Source organism: Mus musculus, chromosome 4 (assembly GCF_000001635.26).
Source record: "Mus musculus strain C57BL/6J chromosome 4, GRCm38.p6 C57BL/6J".
NCBI lineage: Eukaryota > Metazoa > Chordata > Mammalia > Rodentia > Muridae > Mus > Mus musculus.
In genome coordinates this window covers 15,039,022-15,059,596 of record NC_000070.6, presented here as the reverse complement: position 1 = coordinate 15,059,596, position 20,575 = coordinate 15,039,022, and the positions used below count along the sequence as shown (strand labels likewise).

Here is a 20,575-nt window from a genome sequence, read left to right as displayed (position 1 = left end):
GCTGTTCTGTTCAGGAATTTTTCCCCTGTGCCCATATCTTCAAGGCTTTTCCCCACTTTCTCCTCTATAAGTTTCAGTGTCTCTGGTTTTATGTGAAGTTCCTTGATCCACTTAGATTTGACCTTAGTACAAGGAGATAAGTATGGATCGATTCGCATTCTTCTACATGATAACAACCAGTTGTGCCAGCACCAATTGTTGAAAATGCTGTCTTTCTTCCACTGGATGGTTTTGGCTCCCTTGTCGAAGATCAAGTGACCATAGGTGTGTGGGTTCATTTCTGGGTCTTCAATTCTATTCCATTGGTCCACTTGTCTGTCTCTATACCAGTACCATGCAGTTTTTATCACAATTGCTCTGTAGTAAAGCTTTAGGTCAGGCATGGTGATTCCACCAGAGGTTCTTTTATCCTTGAGAAGAGTTTTTGCTATCCTCGGTTTTTTGTTATTCCAGATGAATTTGCAAATTGCTCCTTCTAATTCGTTGAAGAATTGAGTTGGAATTTTAATGGGGATTGCATTGAATCTGTAGATTGCTTTTGGCAAGATAGCCATTTTTACAATGTTGGTCCTGCCAATCCATGAGCATGGGAGATCTTTCCATCTTCTGAGATCTTCTTTAATTTCTTTCTTCAGGGACTTGAAGTTTTTATCATACAGATCTTTCACTTCCTTCGTTAGAGTCACACCGAGATATTTTATATTATTTGTGGCTATTGAGAAGGGTGTTGTTTCCCTAATTTCTTTCTCAGCCTGTTTATTCTTTGTGTAGAGAAAGGCCATTGACTTGTTTGAGTTAATTTTATATCCAGCTACTTCACCGAAGCTGTTTATCAGGTTTAGGAGTTCTCTGTTGGAATTTTTAGGGTCACTTATATATACTATCATATCATCTGCAAAAAGTGATATTTTGACTTCCTCTTTTCCAATTTGTATCCCCTTGATCTCCTTTTGTTGTCGAATTGCTCTGGCTAATACTTCAAGTACTATGTTGAAAAGGTAGGGAGAAAGTGGGCAGCCTTGTCTAGTCCCTGATTTTAGTGGGATTGCTTCCAGCTTCTCTCCATTTACTTTGATGTTGGCTACTGGTTTGCTGTAGATTGCTTTTATCATGTTTAGGTATTGGCCTTGAATTCCTGATCTTTCCAGAACTTTTATCATGAATGGGTGTTGGATCTTGTCAAATGCTTTTTCTGCATCTAACGAGATGATCATGTGGTTTTTGTCTTTGAGTTTGTTTATATAATGGATTACATTGATGGATTTTCGTATATTAAACCATCCCTGCATCCCTGGAATAAAACCTACTTGGTCAGGATGGATGATTGCTTTAATGTGTTCTTGGATTCGGTTAGCGAGAATTTTATTAAGAATTTTTGCATCGATGTTCATAAGAGAAATTGGTCTGAAGTTCTCTATCTTTGTTGGATCTTTCTGTGGTTTAGGTATCAGAGTAATAGTGGCTTCATAAAATGAGTTGGGTAGAATACCTTCTACTTCTATCTTGTGAAAAAGTTTGTGCAGAACTGGAGTTAGATCTTCTTTGAAGGTCTGATAGAACTCTGCACTAAACCCGTCTGGTCCTGGGCTTTTTTTGGCTGGGAGACTATTAATAACTGCTTCTATTTCTTTAGGGGATATGGGACTGTTTAGAAGGTCAACTTGATCCTGATTCAACTTTGGTACCTGGTATCTGTCCAGAAATTTGTCCATTTCGTCCAGGTTTTCCAGTTTTGTTGAGTATAGCCTTTTGTAGAAGGATCTGATGGTGTTTTGGATTTCTTCAGGATCTGTTGTTATGTCTCCCTTTTCATTTCTGATTTTGTTAATTAGGATTTTGTCCCTGTGCCCTTTAGTGAGTCTAGCTAAGGGTTTATCTATCTTGTTGATTTTCTCAAAGAACCAACTCCTCGTTTGGTTAATTCTTTGAATAGTTCTTCTTGTTTCCACTTGGTTGATTTCACCCCTGAGTTTGATTATTTCCTGCCGTCTACTCCTCTTGGGTGAATTTGCTTCCTTTTTTTCTAGAGCTTTTAGATGTGTTGTCAAGCTGCTAGTATGTGCTCTCTCCCGTTTTTTCTTGAAGGCACTCATAGCTATGAGTTTCCCTCTTAGAAATGCTTTCATTGTGTCCCAAAGGTTTGGGTACGTTGTGGCTTCATTTTCATTAAACTCTAAAAAGTCTTTAATTTCTTTCTTTATTCCTTCCTTGACCAAGGTATCATTGAGAAGAGTGTTGTTCAGTTTCCATGTGAATGTTGGCTTTCTGTTATTTATTTTGTTATTGAAGATCAGCCTTAGTGCATGGTGATCTGATAGGATACATGGGACAATTTCAATATTTTTGAATCTGTTGAGGCCTGATTTGTGACCTATTATGTGGTCAATTTTGGAGAAGGTACCATGAGGTGCTGAGAAGAAGGTATATCCTTTTGTTTTAGGATAAAATGTTCTGTAGATATCTGTCAGATCCATTTGTTTCATCACTTCTGTTAGTTTCAGTGTGTCCCTGTTTAGTTTCTGTTTCCATGATCTGTCCATTGGTGAAAGTGGTGTGTTGAAGTCTCCCACTATTATTGTGTGAGGTGCAATGTGTGCTTTGAGCTTTACTAAAGTTTCTTTAGTGAATGTGGCTGCTCTTGTATTTGGAGCATAGATATTCAGAATTGAGAGTTCCTCTTGGAGGATTTTACCTTTGATGAGAATGAAGTGTCCCTCCTTGTCTTTTTTGATGACTTTGGGTTGGAAGTCAATCTTATCAGATATTAGGATGGCTACTCCTGCTTGTTTCTTCATACCATTTGCTTGGAAAATTGTTTTCCAGCCTTTCATTCTGAGGTAGTGTCTATCTTTTTCTCTGAGATGAGTTTCCTGTAAGCAGCAAAATGTTGGGTCTTGTTTGTGTAGCCAGTTTGTTAGTCTATGTCTTTTTATTGGCGAGTTGAGACCATTGATGTTAAGAGATATTAAGGAAAAGTAATTGTTGCTTCCTGTTATTTTAGTTGTTAAAGGTGGCATTCTGTTCTTGTGGCTGTCTTCTTTTAGGTTTGTTGAGGGATTACCTTCTTGTTTTTTCTAGGGCGTTGTTCCCGTTCTTGTATTGGTTTTTTTCTGTTATTATCCTTTGAAGGGCTGGATTCGTGGAGAGATAATGCGTGAATTTGGTTTTGTCGTGGAATACTTTGGTTTCTCCCTCTATGATAATTGAGAGTTTGGCTGGGTATAGTAGCCTGGGCTGCAGTTTGTGTTCTCTTAGTGTCTGTATAACATCTGTCCAGGCTCTTCTGGCTTTCATAGTCTCTGGTGAAAAATCTGGTGTAATTCTGATAGGCTTGCCTTTATATGTTACTTGACCTTTTTCCCTTACTGCTTTTAGTATTCTATCTTTATTTAGTGCATTTGATGTTCTGATTATTATGTGTCGGGAGGAATTTCTTTTCTGGTCCAGTCTATTTGGAGTTCTGTAGGCTTCTTGTATGTTCATAGGCATCTCATTCTTTAGATTTGGGAAGTTTTCTTCAATAATTTTGTTGAAGATGTTTGCTGGACCTTTGAGTTGAAAATCTTCATTCTCATCCACTCCTATTATCCGTACGTTTGGTCTTCTTATTGTGTCCTGGATTTCCTGGATATTTTGAGTTAGGATCTTTTTGCATTTTCCATTTTCTTTGATTGTTGTGCCGATGTTCTCTATGGAATCTTCTGCACCTGAGATTCTCTCTTCCATCTCTTGTATTCTGTTGCTGATGCTCAAATCTATGGTTCCAGATTTCTTTCCTAGGGTTTCTATCTCTAGTGTTGCCTCGCTTTGAGTTTTCTTTATTGTGTCTACTTCCCTTTTTAGGTCTAGTATGGTTTTGTTCATTTCCATCACCTGTTTGTATGTTTTTTCCTCTTTTTCTGTAAGGTCTTCTACCTGTTTGATTGTGTTTTCCTGTTTTTCTTTAAGGACTTGTAACTCTTTAGCAGTGTTCTCCTGTATTTCTTTAAGTGATTTATTAAAGTCCATCTTGATGTCCTCTACCATCATCATGAGATATGCTTTTAAATCTAGGTCTAGGTTCTCAGGTGTGTTGGGGTTCCCTGGACTGGGCGAAGTGGGTGTGCTGGGTTCTGGTGATGGTGAGTGGTCTTGGTTCCTGTTAGTAAGATTCCTCCGTTTACCTTTCGCCATCTGGTAATCTCTGGAGTTAGTAGTTATAGTTGACTCTGTTTAGAGATTGTTCTTCTGGTGATTCTGTTACCGTCTATCAGCAGACCTGGGAGACAGATTCTCTCCTCTGAGTTTCAGTGCTCAGAGCACTCTCTGCTGGCAAGCTCTCTTACAGGGAAGGTGCGCAGATATCTTGTATTTGGACCTCCTCCTGGCCGAAGAAGAAGGCCCAAAACAGGACCTTTCTCAGACACTGTGTTGCTTTGGCAGTTCCCAGGTGGTACAGACTCTCACCTAAGCAGACTAAATTCCTAAGTTCCTTGGAGTCCCGGGACCAAGATGGCGACCGCTGCTGCTGTGGCTTAGGCCGCCTCCCCAGCCGGGCGGGCACCTGTCCTCCGGTCCAGACGGTGGCTGGCTGTCCCCGGCCCACAAAGGGTGCTGCCTCAGCGCCTCTGTGCTTCCGCCTGTTCCAGAAGCTGTCAGGTTCTCTGGCGCACCCTCTCACCTGTTCAGACTAATTTCCTAAGTTCGGCGGGTCCCGGACCAAGATGGCGACCGCTGCTGCTGTGGCTTAGGTCGCCTCCCCAGCCGGGCGGGCACCTGTCCTCCGGTCCGGAAGGTGGCCGGCTGTCCCCGGCCCACACAGGGTGCTGCCTCAGCGCCTCTGTGCTTCTGCCTGTTCCAGAGGCTGTCAGGTTCTCTGGCGCACCCTCTCACCTGTTCAGACTAAATTCCTAAGTTCGGCGGGTCCCGGACCAAGATGGCGACCGCTGCTGCTGTGGCTTAGGCCGCCTCCCCAGCTGGGTGGGCACCTGTCCTCTGGTCCGGAAGGTGGCCGGCTGTCCCCGGCCCACACAGGGTGCTGCCTCAGCGCCTCTGTGCTTCTGCCTGTTCCAGAAGCTGTCAGGTTCTCTGGAGCACCCTCTCACCTGTTCAGACTAATTTCCTAAATTCGGCGGGTCTCGGACCAAGATGGCGACCGCTGCTGCTGTGGCTTACTGGGTGAATTTTTAATTCTCATATGCAAAATGACTCTATAGTCTTCCTTAATTCACAAGATTATCTTTTCTGCATTTTTTGCATATTTTGCTTGTTTCCACTTAATATTGCTTCTATCCTGATGCACATTGTTTTTCCATCTTGTGAATATTCTACAGCAATATCAACTGTATATTGATTTATAGAGTACTGTCCACATGGATTTCATTTATTACAATCCCTATCCAGATAAAACAACTATCTTAGTCAGTCTTATCAGGAAACTAGTAATATAACCAAGACTTAAACTGTTTCTCTTTATTCATTTAAAGAGTATTTGCTCACTCATTAGGTCACTAATCCTTCCCTAAAAGGATCTTCATAAAAGATGTGTCACAGTGCTTTTTAATGATTTCAGAAACAGGAATGTATTTTACTTGTGAGAAAAATATATTTCATTTATTTAGAATTTGTGTGTGTACAGGCTACACTTTGACAGGAATCTAGAATGCTTCTGGTTCACTGTGATTCATTCTCAGAGAAGCATATACATTGGCTACACAATCAGTTAACTGTCCAGGTTTTTTGGTTCTCTCATTTTTGAGACAAAGTCTTCTGTAGTCCAGGCTTGGCTTGAACTCTCCTTGAGTAAGGATGATCTTGAATATCTGATCCTGCTGTGTCCAGCCCCTAAATTCTGGGATTACAGGCATGAACCAGTACACATGGCTTATGTCATATCAGGGATGGAAAGCAAGGCTTTGTGCATGTTCAACAACTATATACTAGCCAACTAATTTACATCCCCAGCCTCCAGTTTTGCTACTACCAGTATCAACAAATGCCCTATCGAGATTTAATAAATTAATAAAAGCAGTTTTTATCAACTACCTTACTCTATGCCCCAGTAATTGAAATCTGTATGTAAGTTTATATCATTTTAACATAATTCCTAAAGTATTATGGTGTTACAGAAATATAATAATAGTAGCTCATTGATAAATGGTTCATAGGAGTAGTCAAGACTATTTACATAGTATATAAAAATTCTGCTCCTTCTAATATATGAAAGTTTGTTTAAATTGGATGTCCCTGATTTTAGAGATCTGAATTCTATAAATGAAGTTTCCCTTTATCTGTATTATACTTCAACTAATTTGAAGTTATTTTGTGTTCCACATTTTCATTTTAATCATAATTTTCAAGGCATTACTTATTCCTAGCAATGGAAAAATATGACAAACATGGCTTTTGCTCTACTGAAATAAGTCTCTCAAGTCATGAGTTGCTTTACACATGACAAAAATGTGCCCATGGGTAGAGCCCCAGCTGGCCTCCCTTGTGATTTTGCAGCATCTAATCTTGAGGGAAAGCTAGCCTTCCTAAATGTTTCCTAAAGAAACAACAACTTTTTACATTTTTTCTGAAATTGCTATCCTAGTGGAATCTCTAATAATCTACTGTTGAGAAGGGCATTTTTATTAACTCAACCTTGTCATCATGCCCTGACTCATGTCCCACCCACACTCCTTTTTGTAAGAAAGAACACTTTTTTGTGGGTCATTACTTTTCCAATGAAATTAGAATACTACCTTAATTTCATTTGAAAGATTTTCAATTATCATTTATATAAAGCCAATATTTTCTTACTGATTTATGAAGTAAATTATCAATTGTTTTTATGATTTTTGTTTTATGATTATCTAAAACACAATAAAAATTTGTTTTCATACTTTTACTTCCCAGAATATTTTTCTCAGCACTTGGGTGAATATGAGAATGTACTGGCCGCACTTGAAGACCTGAATCTCTCCATCCTGAAGGCAATGGGCAAGACAAAGAAAGTAAGGCAGTTTCAATGGTCACTCTTGAGAACAATATCTTCCTTGGAAAATATTTTCTTGAAACTCATATGCATTTCTCAATTTATTATGAAAATACAGATTGCTTCTATCACTGATGGTTCATTTTTTATATTGAAAAAATATTCAATATATTCTTCTTTCACAGTACAATTACAACTATTAACTGTCTCCAGTGGGTGACTATTTTGTCCTGAGAATACAAAGATACCCAATGCTATTCTGGAAACTCTTAATATGGTGGTAATACATGTGTGTAAATAAATGCATTATTATGTAACAGGGAGGAACCCAAGATGGAAAACTTAGTTCACACTTAAAGAGATAATACCCGAAGATTTAGAAATCAAGATCTTGGTCATTGGACAACAGAGAAGTAACTGCACATACAGAAACTCTATGTCAGAAATGGCCCAGGGCACTCAAGAAAATAAACATGAATAGTAAGACTAGAAGTTTGGAAAGATGAGAGACTGACACAATTGGAGATGAAGCTGGATTAGAGAAGCCATCCTCCATGATGCCACCAAATCTAAGGATATAAACCTACACCCAAGATACAAATAAGACAGTATTTCAAGCAGAGATATGAAAGCTCATTTAGTCTTTCAGAAAGAGCACATTAGAATTAGCCTGTAATAGAGATAAGAATTTGATGACATTGAATCAGGAAGGTGGATAGGGAGGCTGGTTAACCAGTTCTGGTAAGAGATGCTTGTATTTGGAGGACAAATTGATGGTAAATATGGTGTACTTTCGTTTGCCACAATAGCTATAGAATTTGGAGAAATATAGAATCCCATGGGATGAAAGAAGGATTTTTCAAGATAAACCTAATCGTTAGCTTGGATACTTGGGTAGTGACTTCACCAAGAGAGAATGCTGAAAGAAAACCAAGCCTGGGGGTATAACAGCATAAGCTTCTATTGACTCAACACTGCCTTAGTGGTCTAAAAGAAGACACTTAAACCACTGGAGAAAGAAATCTTTCTCATAAGTAACAACTAGTGCTGCAATTGTAATGAAGAGCTTGAATTGTGTCATGTAAACATAGGGGAATAACTAAAATAAGGAAAGAATCTAATCCTGCCCAATAAGACACTATAGCTTTTTTTAAGAAGAGAAGGAGCCAGGAAGGCTGGGGATGAGGTGGGAAGTTTGAAGACAAGCCAGGAACTTAAAATGTTTATAAACTAAAGAAAAATATTTTAAACTGCGGTGAGTGGTTAAATACTGACTGCTATGTAGAAACAAAAAGGTGAGAATTAAATTTTTAACTATCCGTGAATCAAGTGCCATATTAGTGTTTAAAATACATGACAGGTTACTTTATATTTGGCTAAGAATAAATGGTAAGGACATTCACAGGTTCCACAAGTGAATATACTGTTATCATTTTGCTAAATGGACATATTGTCAATCTGCTCCTTAAATCCAAAATTATCTCCACCCATAAATTGGAGCACCCACAGACCTCAACAGAGAAGTTTCTTTGTACAGTGAATGGCAGTTAACATAGGAGTTCACATCTAGTCAAAGTGTACAACATAAGTACTTGGACTGCTCACCCTTTAGTGTGGCACCTTTATCAACACTCCCTAATGGCACAGAGATCATCTCAGAAGAGGGAGCAGATTTATTGTAATAGACAGAGGTCAAGGAGGATCAGTTAAAGAACATTTTCTGGACAAGAGAAAATTGTTGTACTCATGAACTCCTAAAAGCTGGGTGGGGTTGCTTATATAAGAGGTACATAAAATCCAAGCAGTTAGCATGTCATAAAGAAAATAGGGAAGACTCAAGAATGCCCACTTCAAAGAAACTAATAACAGTTGATGGCTCCTAGGGAGTGAAAGTTTTCTTTAAGGATGTAGACCTTGGTAAGTTGATCCTTTGCCAATGAATAATCCTAACTTCTTGAATATTTGTGGAACATAAATTGGACTTGGTGTGTTATTTTTAAAAAGAAGAAAAAATATAAATAATATAAAAAAAGAAAAAGGCATGGATTTAGAATAGTAGAAAGGTGTGAATTGTATCTGAGCAAAGGTAAGGAACAGCATGAGTAGGGGGCATTGTAACTGATCAAAACACAATGAATGCATGTACAATTTCCAAATAATCAAAAGTGCATTGAACTTAAAATATATTAAAGCTGTATCTTGGAAAAAATACATGACAGGTAAGATGTTTTTAACGCATACAGAGAGTTTCTGAAAGTAAAGACAACACATCATACAACTGGAGACTCCTTAGATTCCTAAAGCCACATGGAAAACAGTGAAATGAGACTGATAAGTGGATATTAGCCCAAAACCTAGGATACCCAAGATATAAGATACAATTTGCCAAATGCATGAAACTCTAGAAGAATGAAGACCAAAGTGTGGACACTTTGCCCCTTCTTAGAATTGGGAACAAAACACCCATGGAAGGAGTTACAGAGACAAAGTTTGGAGCTGTGACAAAAGGATGGACCATCTAGAGACTGCCATATCTAGGGATCCACCCCATAATCAGCTTCCAAACGCTGACACCATTGCATACACTAGCAAGATTTTGCTGAAAGGACCCAGATATAGCTGTCTCTTGAGAGACTATGCCGGGGCCTAGCAAACACAGAAGTGGATGCTCACAGTCAGCTATTGGATGGATCACAGGGCTCCCAGTGGAGGAGCTAGAGAAAGTACCCAAGGAGCTAAAGGGACCTGCAACCCTATAGATGGAACAACAATTATGAACTAACCAGTACCCCGGAGCTCTTGACTCTAGCTACATATGTATCAAAAGATGGCCTAGTCGGCCATCACTGGAAAGAGAGGCCCATTGGACACACAAACTTTATATGCCCCAGTACAGGGGAACGCCAGGGCCAAAAAAATGGGAATGGGTGGGTAGGAAAGTGGGGGAGGGGGGGTTATGGGGGACTTTTGGGATAGCATTGGAAATGTAATTGAGGAAAATACGTAATAAATTTTAAAAAATGCATTGTTTACAGCATCCCAATCTGGAAACAGCACAGCAAATGGGCACCAGGCAAGCTCCAGACAGAAGGGGCACTGGGCACCTTGATCCACTGGGTGTTGGGGACGGCCTGTGGCTCTCATGTCCGGGTTCGAGCCTGAGAGGCAACCGGAGCTGAAAGAGAAGAGGGAACCTAGGCGGGTCGAGAAATAATAGAAACCAACACAAGCTAGTCTGTTCAAGGCTCAAATGTTTAATGACGAATGCGCTTATAAAGGAGGGGGGAGGCCCATTCCTGCCAATTCAACCTTGGAGCCCAGCTGCAGGTGACCACGTGCAGGATAGGGTGTGGTCTCAGGAATAGCTCAGCGGCCTCCCAGCACTATACCACCCACAGACCTGCGCACAGCACAGAATAGCCATAAACACCCATTTGCTGGCACACCATGCAGAACAGACACAGAGTGTCACCCAGGGGCCTGCCAGCATAGTTTGTGTGGCTAGCCTGCAGTTGGAGCCACCACAATATCTGAGTATATGGTGGCCAGTGGATAAAAATAAGTGGAACAGCATGAGCATTCTGAAGAGAGATGGAACTGGGGACTCGAGGGTGGAGAGGAGTAACCTGTTGTAAGTGGCCAGAGCCATTAACTGGGCCATAGTGAGATGCCAGCCCGAGCTGCCAATGAGGTCCCTGGCTATTTAGTGACAGGCATCCGTGTCATGTCCGTACCTCATATTAACCCTAGAGAACATGGGGACACTTCTGGTGGGGCAGCTAACCGGGATCACATGGAAGTTCAAGGGATGTACAGAACTGCCCTTGTCCCTTACTTGTTGTTGTGCTCTGGAGAGCGGCTCCACCTCTCACCTGTTGCGGGAAATATTGAAAAACACACCGGCATGTTCCCACACTTGTGCCAGCAACTATCTGCCCCAGCGTCCAGACTGGCCACGCACTGGCAGGCAATAGCCAACCTGTTTTTATCTCTATGGAGACTCTCTGGTCCAGAGCTTCAAACACGTCTCCACCCAGCTCACTAAGTTCCCTCTGGCGGGTTGTTACCAAGCCAAACCCATGCTTCGAATCCTCCCACAGCCTTTGTGGTGAACAGCACGTAAACCCATTCTTTGCCTTTCTCTCTTGAACCCAGATGAGCCAGCGTGTGAAGGAAAACACAGCAAAAATGTAGTTCAGAAATGACAGTAACTCAGTCGCTGGGTGCACCAACTAAAATCCTAATCGTATAAGCCTTATTAAATCTAAATCCTACAGTCAAACCGGGAGACATTCGTATCTACATCTTGTCCTCACACTATCCCCGTCCAAAAAGGACCTAACCCTCCTGCTTCCTCTTTTCCTCCGCCCAACCCAGAAGTGCCTCCTACTCGTCCAATGATTGGCTGCTCCTTTATTCATTAGGGGATTGCCTCACCAGTCCCACCCACAACACTCACCAGTTGCAGTACTGGACCCAGCAAGCCCTGCACCTGGACTGGGCTGCACAGTGGCGCTGGCTCTGCTGGATGTGGGAGAGCCGACCCTCCAGGTGCAAGAGTGGGAGAGCTATCTCTCACAGGAAAGCTACCCACAGGGTCATAAGCACAGGAGAGCTAGTCCTGCCCCTCATCAGCTGCAGCACTCAGGAGAGCAGGCCCTGCACCTCACCTGGAGAGCAGAGCAGAACTTACTCTAATGGTGTTGGTGCAGGTGAGCCAGCCCTGAGGGTGAGAGCAGTGGTCGGTCATTGCCCACTACCCTAGTCCCTGCCACCCATCTGCCATGAAGTGGTGTGGACACAGGAATGATGCTCTTTCCTCCTAGCCTCTGTAACAGTAGGGAGAGCTGGCCTTAGGGTCATGAGAGCAAGTGAGCTGGCCCTGTCCCTCTCTGGTTGCAGCTCTCGGGAGAGTGGCCCCTGTACCTCTTCTGGGCTGCACAGTGGAGCTGGCCTTCATGGTGAAGTAACTAATGAGCCAGCCACAAGGGTTTCAGAGTGGGGAAAGCTGTCCCAGCTTCTTGCAGGCTGCAGCACTTGGAAATGTGCGCCCTGCACCTTGACTGGACAGCACGGTGAAACTGACTCTGGCGGTGGGGGAGGAGGACATGTCGGGGGGGGGGGGGGGGGAGATGGGGGTAATGAGCCACCACTGAGTGCACAGTAGGAAGTATGGAAAAGTAGGAAGGAGAGCTGACCCTGCCTCTTGTCTGTGGCAGCATTGGGTGGCCTAGCTGCAGCAGTGCTGGAGAGCTCAACCTGGTGGTTCTTATAAGGGAGAGCTTGTGAGCTGACCAGCACAGCTACCACATAGGCCCAAATTTAAGGATCTGAGTTGGCCCACCCCAAAATCTGTATCGTTTGTGAGCAGTTGGGAATCGATAAAGGGGTAGTCCTGTTGATCCGAAGCAGCAGGGTCTCCATGACACAGAGCCCTTTCTCGAAGAAACAACAGACAGCCCAAAGAAAGAAAGTGAAATGAGAGAGTAGAAATAAGACTAACAGATTTTTAGAGAATAATGCTTAGAGAGTCTCCCCAGATGTAAAGGAGAACAGACAATCCAAGTATCGGCCAATGATATCTTATACCCAAATAAACTGCACAGAAGGTAAGCAAAGCAAAGAGGGCAAAAGTGGAACCTGAAAGCATTTTAACTTGACTTCCTCAGAAGACTCTAGGAACTGTAATTAACTTTCGCCCTTGGTTAATTTATCTCCAGAAGTTGTCATTTTAAAATCTATGCTGGGCCTCCTACTGTACACTGCTTGAAAGGCACCAACAAGAAATTGGCAAGTTCAGTGCTTGCCTAGGATATACACTATAGCTAGCCTAAGGAACATAGCAAAGCCCTAGCTCATAAAAACTAAACAGAGAAAGGGAGTGGTTAGGGTGTGTCTCTAGAGCACTTATTTAGAATCCGTGAGGTCATAAGTTTAGTTCCCAGTACTACAAATAAATGAATAGAAATCCGTTTAGCACATATTGTGCTTTGAATGAGAAATATACCCCACAAAGTTACGTGTTTGACCATTTAGTTCTCAGATGACTTCACTGCTTTGGAAAGTTGTGGCAGTTTTAGGAGGCAAAGCCAGCCTGGAAAAGTTGCTCACTGGGGTCAGACCTTGAGGTTTTGTAGCCCTGCTCTACTTCCTGTCTGCTTTTTCCTTCTTGTTCTGCCAAGACACAAAAAGGCAAAGAGTCCTAGCTGCTCACTTCTGACTCTGAGAAGCTGCCAACCACTGTGCCTTCTCCTTGGTAGAGAGTGTCTCTTTAAACTGTGAATCAAAATAGATCCATTCTCTTATAAGCTGATTCTTATTAAATATGTAGAAACAGCAGTGAGAAAATCAGCTAACACAAAGTAGCTCTCCTCTTCATTCTTTAGGTCTTATCCTTAGTGGCCTCATTAAGAACTGTCTTGCTACACTCTCTACAAAGTTTCACCTCTGTTACAAAATCCATTTGTTGCTATTGACCATCACAATGAATAACTATGAGTAACTATGTAATTAAAAATGTTTCTGTAGAAAATAAAAAAAAACGATGTCTTTATTTGTTTGTTTATTTTACTTGCCACAATTGCCCTAAGCCCTGTAAAGGTCCTCACAATTTAAATTTTCTTCTGGTATTAAATAAATGTAGTTAAGGGAGCATCCATACAGCAAAAAAGCCAAAAACTTCAGTTCCTTGTAGAAAAAAAAAACGATTCTAAGTTCTAGAAGCTTTCCAGTTTTTTTAATATGCATGTAAAACAAGCATGTAATCTTTTATATTTTTACACAAGCATGCACTAAAATCCCGTTCTTTATCTTCTGCTAATACAATGAAACCTTGTGGCCTTTAAACCGAAGCCAACCTTTTACTTTCACATCTTAAGTTGAATTCTTTTTTTTCTTGGCTTTGAGCCTTAACATGTGTTTGATTTATATAATACTGCTTAATCCATGAAAACACTTCTTTCTAAAAGAAAAGATAAAACAGTAGAAAATAAAATTAGAAATCATATCTTAGTATGAAAGCTTAAAGATGGTTGAAATGAAGGCATCCCAACACCCTTCAAGGCACAGGCGACCTGTTATCTCTTCCGTGTTGCCAGCATGGGGAAGTCTGCTAACTGACAGCCAGCATTTCTCTTCTAGAAACCTGGTATATTTTTATCCAGATGAAACAGTACTGTCTCAGTAGGACGGGCTGACATTCCTGGCTTTTAGGAAAAGTGAAATACAAGCCATCAATGCGATCTCGACTGGCAGCACATCTGTTTGCCATATCAGAGAAAAGACAAATGAGTTCTGACTGTTTAACTCAAGGCCCAGGAAGTGAGTCAGGGCAAATACAGTATACCATGGCCACTGTAAAATTACACTGAAGCCAAAGTTTATCATATGCTGGTATGCAATATGTGATATACCCTCTTTGTTGATTGATAACATTTAGAAGGTTATTCAAGGCTAAAATGAAGAATAGTATTTTTAAAATGATATTTAGGATGTGGTAGTTACCATATTGAATGTTGCTATGGGAATTGCTAAATATAAAATATGCTTATATAGTTTTTCATCTAGAATTTAATTTTAAGCAAGAATCTCTAGCAGTATATCTTTAATATTTGGAGAAATGAGTCTTGGTTTCTAGAAGGAGTTGGACCTCCTTCTTATATCTGCCTTTGGGGATACTCTTTCTCTGGCAACTCTGGACACCTTCACTTCAAACTTTCCCTATTTCTCGTATCCCCGTTTTCCTAGTTCTGAGCTTCTCTGAGAGATGTATTTCTCTCAATATTTAAATATTGTGATATATTCTGGGTTTATCATCAGTGCAAAAATGAATAGATATTCATGATTCTTAGATTTATCATTAAAATAAATCCCTCCTCTTTTCAGAAAAAAATAGGGGAACCGAAGAGATGTGTCAAATATTAAAGCACCCCTGGGCTCATAGAAGACAGGCATGTCCATCCTTTGTTGTTCTATTGTTACCATTTACATGGTTTTTGAAGTAAAGTGGAAGTGAATTCTTGGAGTTCATGGTAAAGTATTTTCCAAACAGCTTATTTGACACCCCATTTTTCCTCGCTCGTTTTTATGTGAATGTGTGTAGTGAGGAGGAAACCATGGATAGCTCAGGCATGGGAAACAAGAGGGTCTCCAGGCCACACATGGAGCCTGAAGGAGAGAAGCTCTGACCCAGGTCTAAGCTCTACAGTCTTCTGTACTTAGCAAAAGGTAACAGTAGGCTCCTAGAGAGGATACTCAAGTAGATTGTCTATGGCATAGTCCTCACATTGGAGGCCCTTGTAAGCTTCTGCATAACTGCTGACCCAGAAGCTAAGCAAATCCTAGGCAGAAGACCCCACTACTTCTGACTGGACAAAGAGGGACAGATCTGAGGTGAGCAACAAGTGAGTGTGACCTTTGAGGTGATGTGAAGGTGGGAAAAGTGTTGAACTTACTGATACCATTTGTGAGGAGATGTGGGTAATTAATCCATGCAGAGATCACCAGCAAGGCGAAGGCTGAGTGGGTAGAGAACAGAGCTCATAGCCAAGGCTGGGCTGGCTCAGGACTTGGATTGCCTCTCCTTTGATAACTATGGCACTGGTACTTTCTTGCCATTGCTGAAGCCACACCCTATTCTGGTGGCTGATGTGACTCCCTATAGCCAAGTTACCAGATGAACACTTCTGACTCTTCCTTGCTGCTAGCACAATGCTTGAGTACCTATGAAGAAAATGGAGATGAGGGTGCTGAAGAGATGGCTCTGTGGCTAAGAGCACTTGCTATGCTTGCAGAGGACCTAAGTTCAGTTCCCAGCACCCATAACTTGACAGCTCATAACTCATAACTGCCTGTGTTCCAGGAGTCCCAGCACCCACTTCTAGCTCCACGGGCATCTTTACACAGGGGGCACACATACATGCATACATTTAAATACACTTAGAAGCAAAGATGAAGAATAAAGGCTATAACACAATGGAGCTTAGGAAAAACGGACTAATCAGCTTTTACATAGTTATTTAGAGTCTTCAGTATTCTTTAATGTGCACTATTCTTTTTCTCTTTAAAATTAATATTTTAAATTAGCATAAAAAGTAATGGTTTTCATTATGTATTACAGCACACTCTATCTTTTATCCGTTTCTCTCTGTCTTCCCCCTCATTCCTGTCCTGCTTTTGATGGTCACCGTCCTCCCCAAAAGTTCCACAAGTCCTCACTCCTCCTCTTTTCATATAACATGTAGTCTTAAAACAAAGGTTTCTGTAGTTAAAACACAATAAAGTAAACAGTACTACTTTTATGCAGCAAAAAAAAGAACAAGAGTGGAAACATGGGTGGCAGGGTGGGTGGAGCTTGAGAAAAGAGAATGAAGTATTGATATGATTTTACAACATTCATGAAAATTAGAGATCTGCATGGGGGCAGGTTAGCTGAATTTGTGGTCTCTCGTTTCTCCTGTGGTTTGTGCTAATCCTGAGCCTGGATTGGACAGCTCTCCAATGTCTATCTGAGCTGTCTTCACATCAGTAACTGCCTTCTGTACATACCAAGGGCCTCTGCTGGACACATTAGGCTGATGATTTTCCTACATCCCTGCCATCCAGTTTGTACCCCCACGGAGTGGCTGATATCCTAACTGGAAAGAGTCTTCTAAGTGCATTGGAAGTAGGAGAAAAAAACAAAGCACTATAAGCTATACAGGCAGAGCAGGTACTGTTGATCTTCCTACTGGAGGGATGCATTTGTAGGTGTCCAGTACTCCTGCCAAGCGCTGGAGTTTTCTGAGTCTACAGCCATGTGTGACAGGTGGCCCAGGGGCCAATCATCCCATGGGTCTCAAATTCAGGCCTATCAAACCCAGGGTTTGTCTCATCTGGGCTTTTCCCTGAGCACTGTCCTCATCTGAGCTTCCCACCACATGTTTTTCTCAGTGTCCAGTCCTCCTGCACTTGGCAGCTGTCTCTGAGACCTGGGATGGCAGCAGGTAAAATTCAGACTCCCTGACATGAGGTTCCTCTGCGTACTTGGTCCCCTGGAGGGGGTGCACAATATTTGTGTTATTGTTTCATCCCAAATGCTGTTGCCCAGTGACCCCCTCATAGAGCCTAACCCCTCTCTTCCTCTCCTTCTCTGCTGAGAAGGTGGAGCCCTCTCACCCCCAAATGCCCCCCCTCTGGTGCATCAAGTCTCGGCCAGATTAGGCTCATCCTCTGCCTCTGAGGCCAGACATCCCTGTTGGGAAACAGATACCACAATCAGGATACAGCTTTAGTGAGAGCCTCAGCTTCAGAAGCACTTAAAAAAAAAAAGATTTTATCTTAATATAGCAGCCTGCCAGTGCCCTCCAGTCAAGCAGAGAGAAAATGTGATTCCTCCCCACTGTCGAGTTCTCCCTCCAGTGGAATCGATGTCTTAGTAAAACCTGCAGCTTATGCACGCAGTTCCTACTCAATATTATCCACTGGGCAGCCACCCATCTAGACCTGTTTGTATTGGTTGTCTTTTTCTGCAGGTCACCTAGCCTAGCCCCTCTCAGTGCTTCTCAGAAGTGCTATATCACTGCTTTGTGGGGTTCTGGGAGCTCTCCAGGAAGTGAGTCTCTCTCTTTCTCTTGTGCTAACTCTTAACTGGATCACATGGAGACAACTTCTATTCCACCACCTTACTCAGAAGTTTTATTTGTTCTTGGTAGTATCCTAGTAAGGCATGCTACACAGATGACAATATTCCACTTCCAACGTGAGGAAAAAGCATCTCTCAGTTATTAATTGGCTTACTGAGGCCACAAAGATAGATTTAAACCAAGAAACCTTCACTTTCTCTTTATATACTTTTTAACATCTGTTTAGTTGTTCGTGCATATAGGTGTGTAGGTGTGTGGGCACATGTACGTGGTGATGCCCATGTTTGGATCACTGGACAATTTGAGGAGTTGTTTTTTTAGGAAACTAAGGCATCACATGCCTTCCCTCCATGAGCCATCTAATCAGCCCCCCTTTATAAATTAAGGTTTTTATAACTTCATATTTAACATTACAAATGTAAAATCATAACATGAATCACTATGAAAACCTTCTAGTGTTAGCTACTTTGGATTTATTTTTTAAATAATTGACCTCTTGAGTGTTCACCTGTGGAAAGATCTGGAGATGTCCAGCCTGTTTCTTATATTCTTCTCATGCACAGTTTTTACACAATTGAACAAGGAGTTTGGTGCAAGAAATTATGGACAGAAGCAATGATACTTCAATGCTTAAATAATAATTACTGAAATCAAAAGAAAAAGACACATAAGCAAAGTTCTAAGCAAAAGAATTTGTAGATTTCTATAGTTGGATATCATCAGAGAAGATTGAATGGTGTAAGTTGCATTTCCTGTCAGAGAGGTAATATTTAACCCTGGTGTAGTGCACATGCCTATGATTACAGAAGTAAGGGGCTGAGGCAAGGAGAGCATGAGCTCAAGGCAAGCCTGGGCTACAAAGTTAAAGATGTACTGACCTTTCAGCTTACAAGAAGCTGAAATATATCCCCATCCAAATATAGTGCTGTCAAGAACAACAAACACTAGTGGCCTCCAGTTGACATATTTTCCAGATAGCTAGCTCTATTTCTTGACTAATTCATTTTTTCATCTTTTCACATTAAACACCATGGTAACATCTGTAAATATTTTCACACACTAACTGTGTGAGAGTTGACTATCTTATTCCACTGGCAAAACTGTGTCTGCTAACATAGCTGAACAGCAGTTAACTTTTAGATACTTAACACACTTGAAAATGTGAAAATCCCAATTCTCCTTTGCTTTTCTATTCCTAAAGTTTTCCCCTCTGTTTTGTCATTTTTATATAAATTTTGTCACTGGTCTTTACTCTTTACAAGTGCCTTTCACTGGAGTTGTTGAGACTTGTACAAATCTCAAACTTTGTAATTTTGAGAGAACTATGTAGATTCATCTGTGTTCTTTTTTAAGGTACATGCATGTCTTAGTTGGGGTTTTACTGCTGTGAAAAGACACCATGACCAAGTTGTCTTTTAATTAAGACAACATTTAATTAGGACTGGCTTATAGGTTCAGAGATTCAGTTTACTATCATCAAGGCAGGAACCTGGCAACATCCAGAAAAGCATGGTACAGGAGATGCTGAGAGTTCTACATCTTCATATAAAGGCTGCTAGCAGAATACTGGCTTCCAGGCAGCTAGGATGAGGGTCTTAAAGCCCACACCCACAGTGACCACCTACTCCAACAAGACCACACCTTCTAATAGTGCTACTCCCTGGGCCGAGAATATAAACTGTCACAGTGCATTTCTGTTTATTCAACCTGACTTTTCTCTCTTACTAATTTTTTTACAGTATTTAATACAGATTCAAATGATTCCTTAGGTCAATCCATAGAGTTTATATTTGGTCTCTCATGAGCAGTGTTTTAGCGAATGACTATCTCAAGTGCCCTTGGCAACTCCACTGGCTACTCTCTTGAGTAGATGCTCCATCAGTAAAGTGGGGTTGGCTTCCTTTGTTGTGTTCTAGTCTTGAGCCCTGAGATCTGTTGCCACCATAGGCCTGTGTGTCTTCCAGGAAAACCAACAAGTCTCCATAGCCTTTCACTTCTCACATCTTCCTCCACTTTGCTAATCAGAAACTTGAAAATGTATGTGATGGTTTGGATATGCTCAGCCCAGGGAGTGGCACTATTAGGAGGTGTGGCCCTGTTGGAGTGGGTGTTTCACTGTGGGTGTGGGCTTTAAGATACTCCTTCTAACTGTCTGGAAGTCAGTCTTCCATTAGCAGCCTTCAGATGAAGATGTAGAACTCTCAGCTCCTCCTCCACCATGTATGCCTGCATGCTGCCATGCTTCTATCTTGATGATAATGGACTGAATCTCTGAGCCTGCAAACCAGCCCCAATTAAATGTTGTCCTTTATAATACTTGCTTTGGTCATGGTGTCTGTGCACAACAGTAAAACTGTAACTAAGAAAGTTTACGTGCATTGTTAATATATAAGGCAACAATAAATTGTCTCTCCTTAAGAACATTGTGCAAGATATAGTTTTTAAAAGGTTAAGCTACTAAATATTACATATAAAAACATGCTAAAACTTCAGTGGATTTTTAAAATGTATTTTAATTCAGAAGACAAAAAATGTCAAAAATGTACAAAACAAAAATATGCATTAAATTAATTGTTAATGCGAACAATAAATATATACTTGATGTTAAATGAAGAGAGACCAGTGTCACCTGAGTGGCCACAAATGTGAAAGTCTTACACAAGCACCAAAGAATGTACAGAATTTTAATGAAGAATAGATAGGAGAGTCAGTGAGTGATGACATTTCTTTGACCTTTTAAAGAGACACTTTTCAAGGCTGGCTCTGCTAGAAGCACTCTCTCATGCACAGAAAAGTTGTCATTTAGAATGGGTGAAGTCAGAGCAGCAATGTGCAAATTTACAAAGTTTCATACTATTTACTGTTTCCTCAATGAGTATACATGGCAGGCAGAGTGAGCTTGGAAAACATCTTGAGTTGACATGATTTAGAATAGCTCAACAGAGTTCTAACAGTATAGCTCAGTATCAGAGCTTCTTCTAGCACTCAAAATACC

At 41.2% G+C, this 20,575-nt stretch overlaps 1 protein-coding gene across 2 annotated transcripts in view; it reads left to right on the top strand.

Moving 5' to 3' along the window:
* Nucleotides 1–20,575, top strand: part of Necab1 (N-terminal EF-hand calcium binding protein 1) — a 197,560-nt gene that overhangs the window by 90,208 nt on the left and 86,777 nt on the right. For both annotated transcript variants that reach the window (XM_006538234.1, NM_178617.4), the window contains one exon: nt 6,880–6,977. In XM_006538234.1, the coding sequence (XP_006538297.1) occupies nt 6,880–6,977 (98 nt within the window). The remainder of the gene's footprint in view (nt 1–6,879; nt 6,978–20,575) is intronic.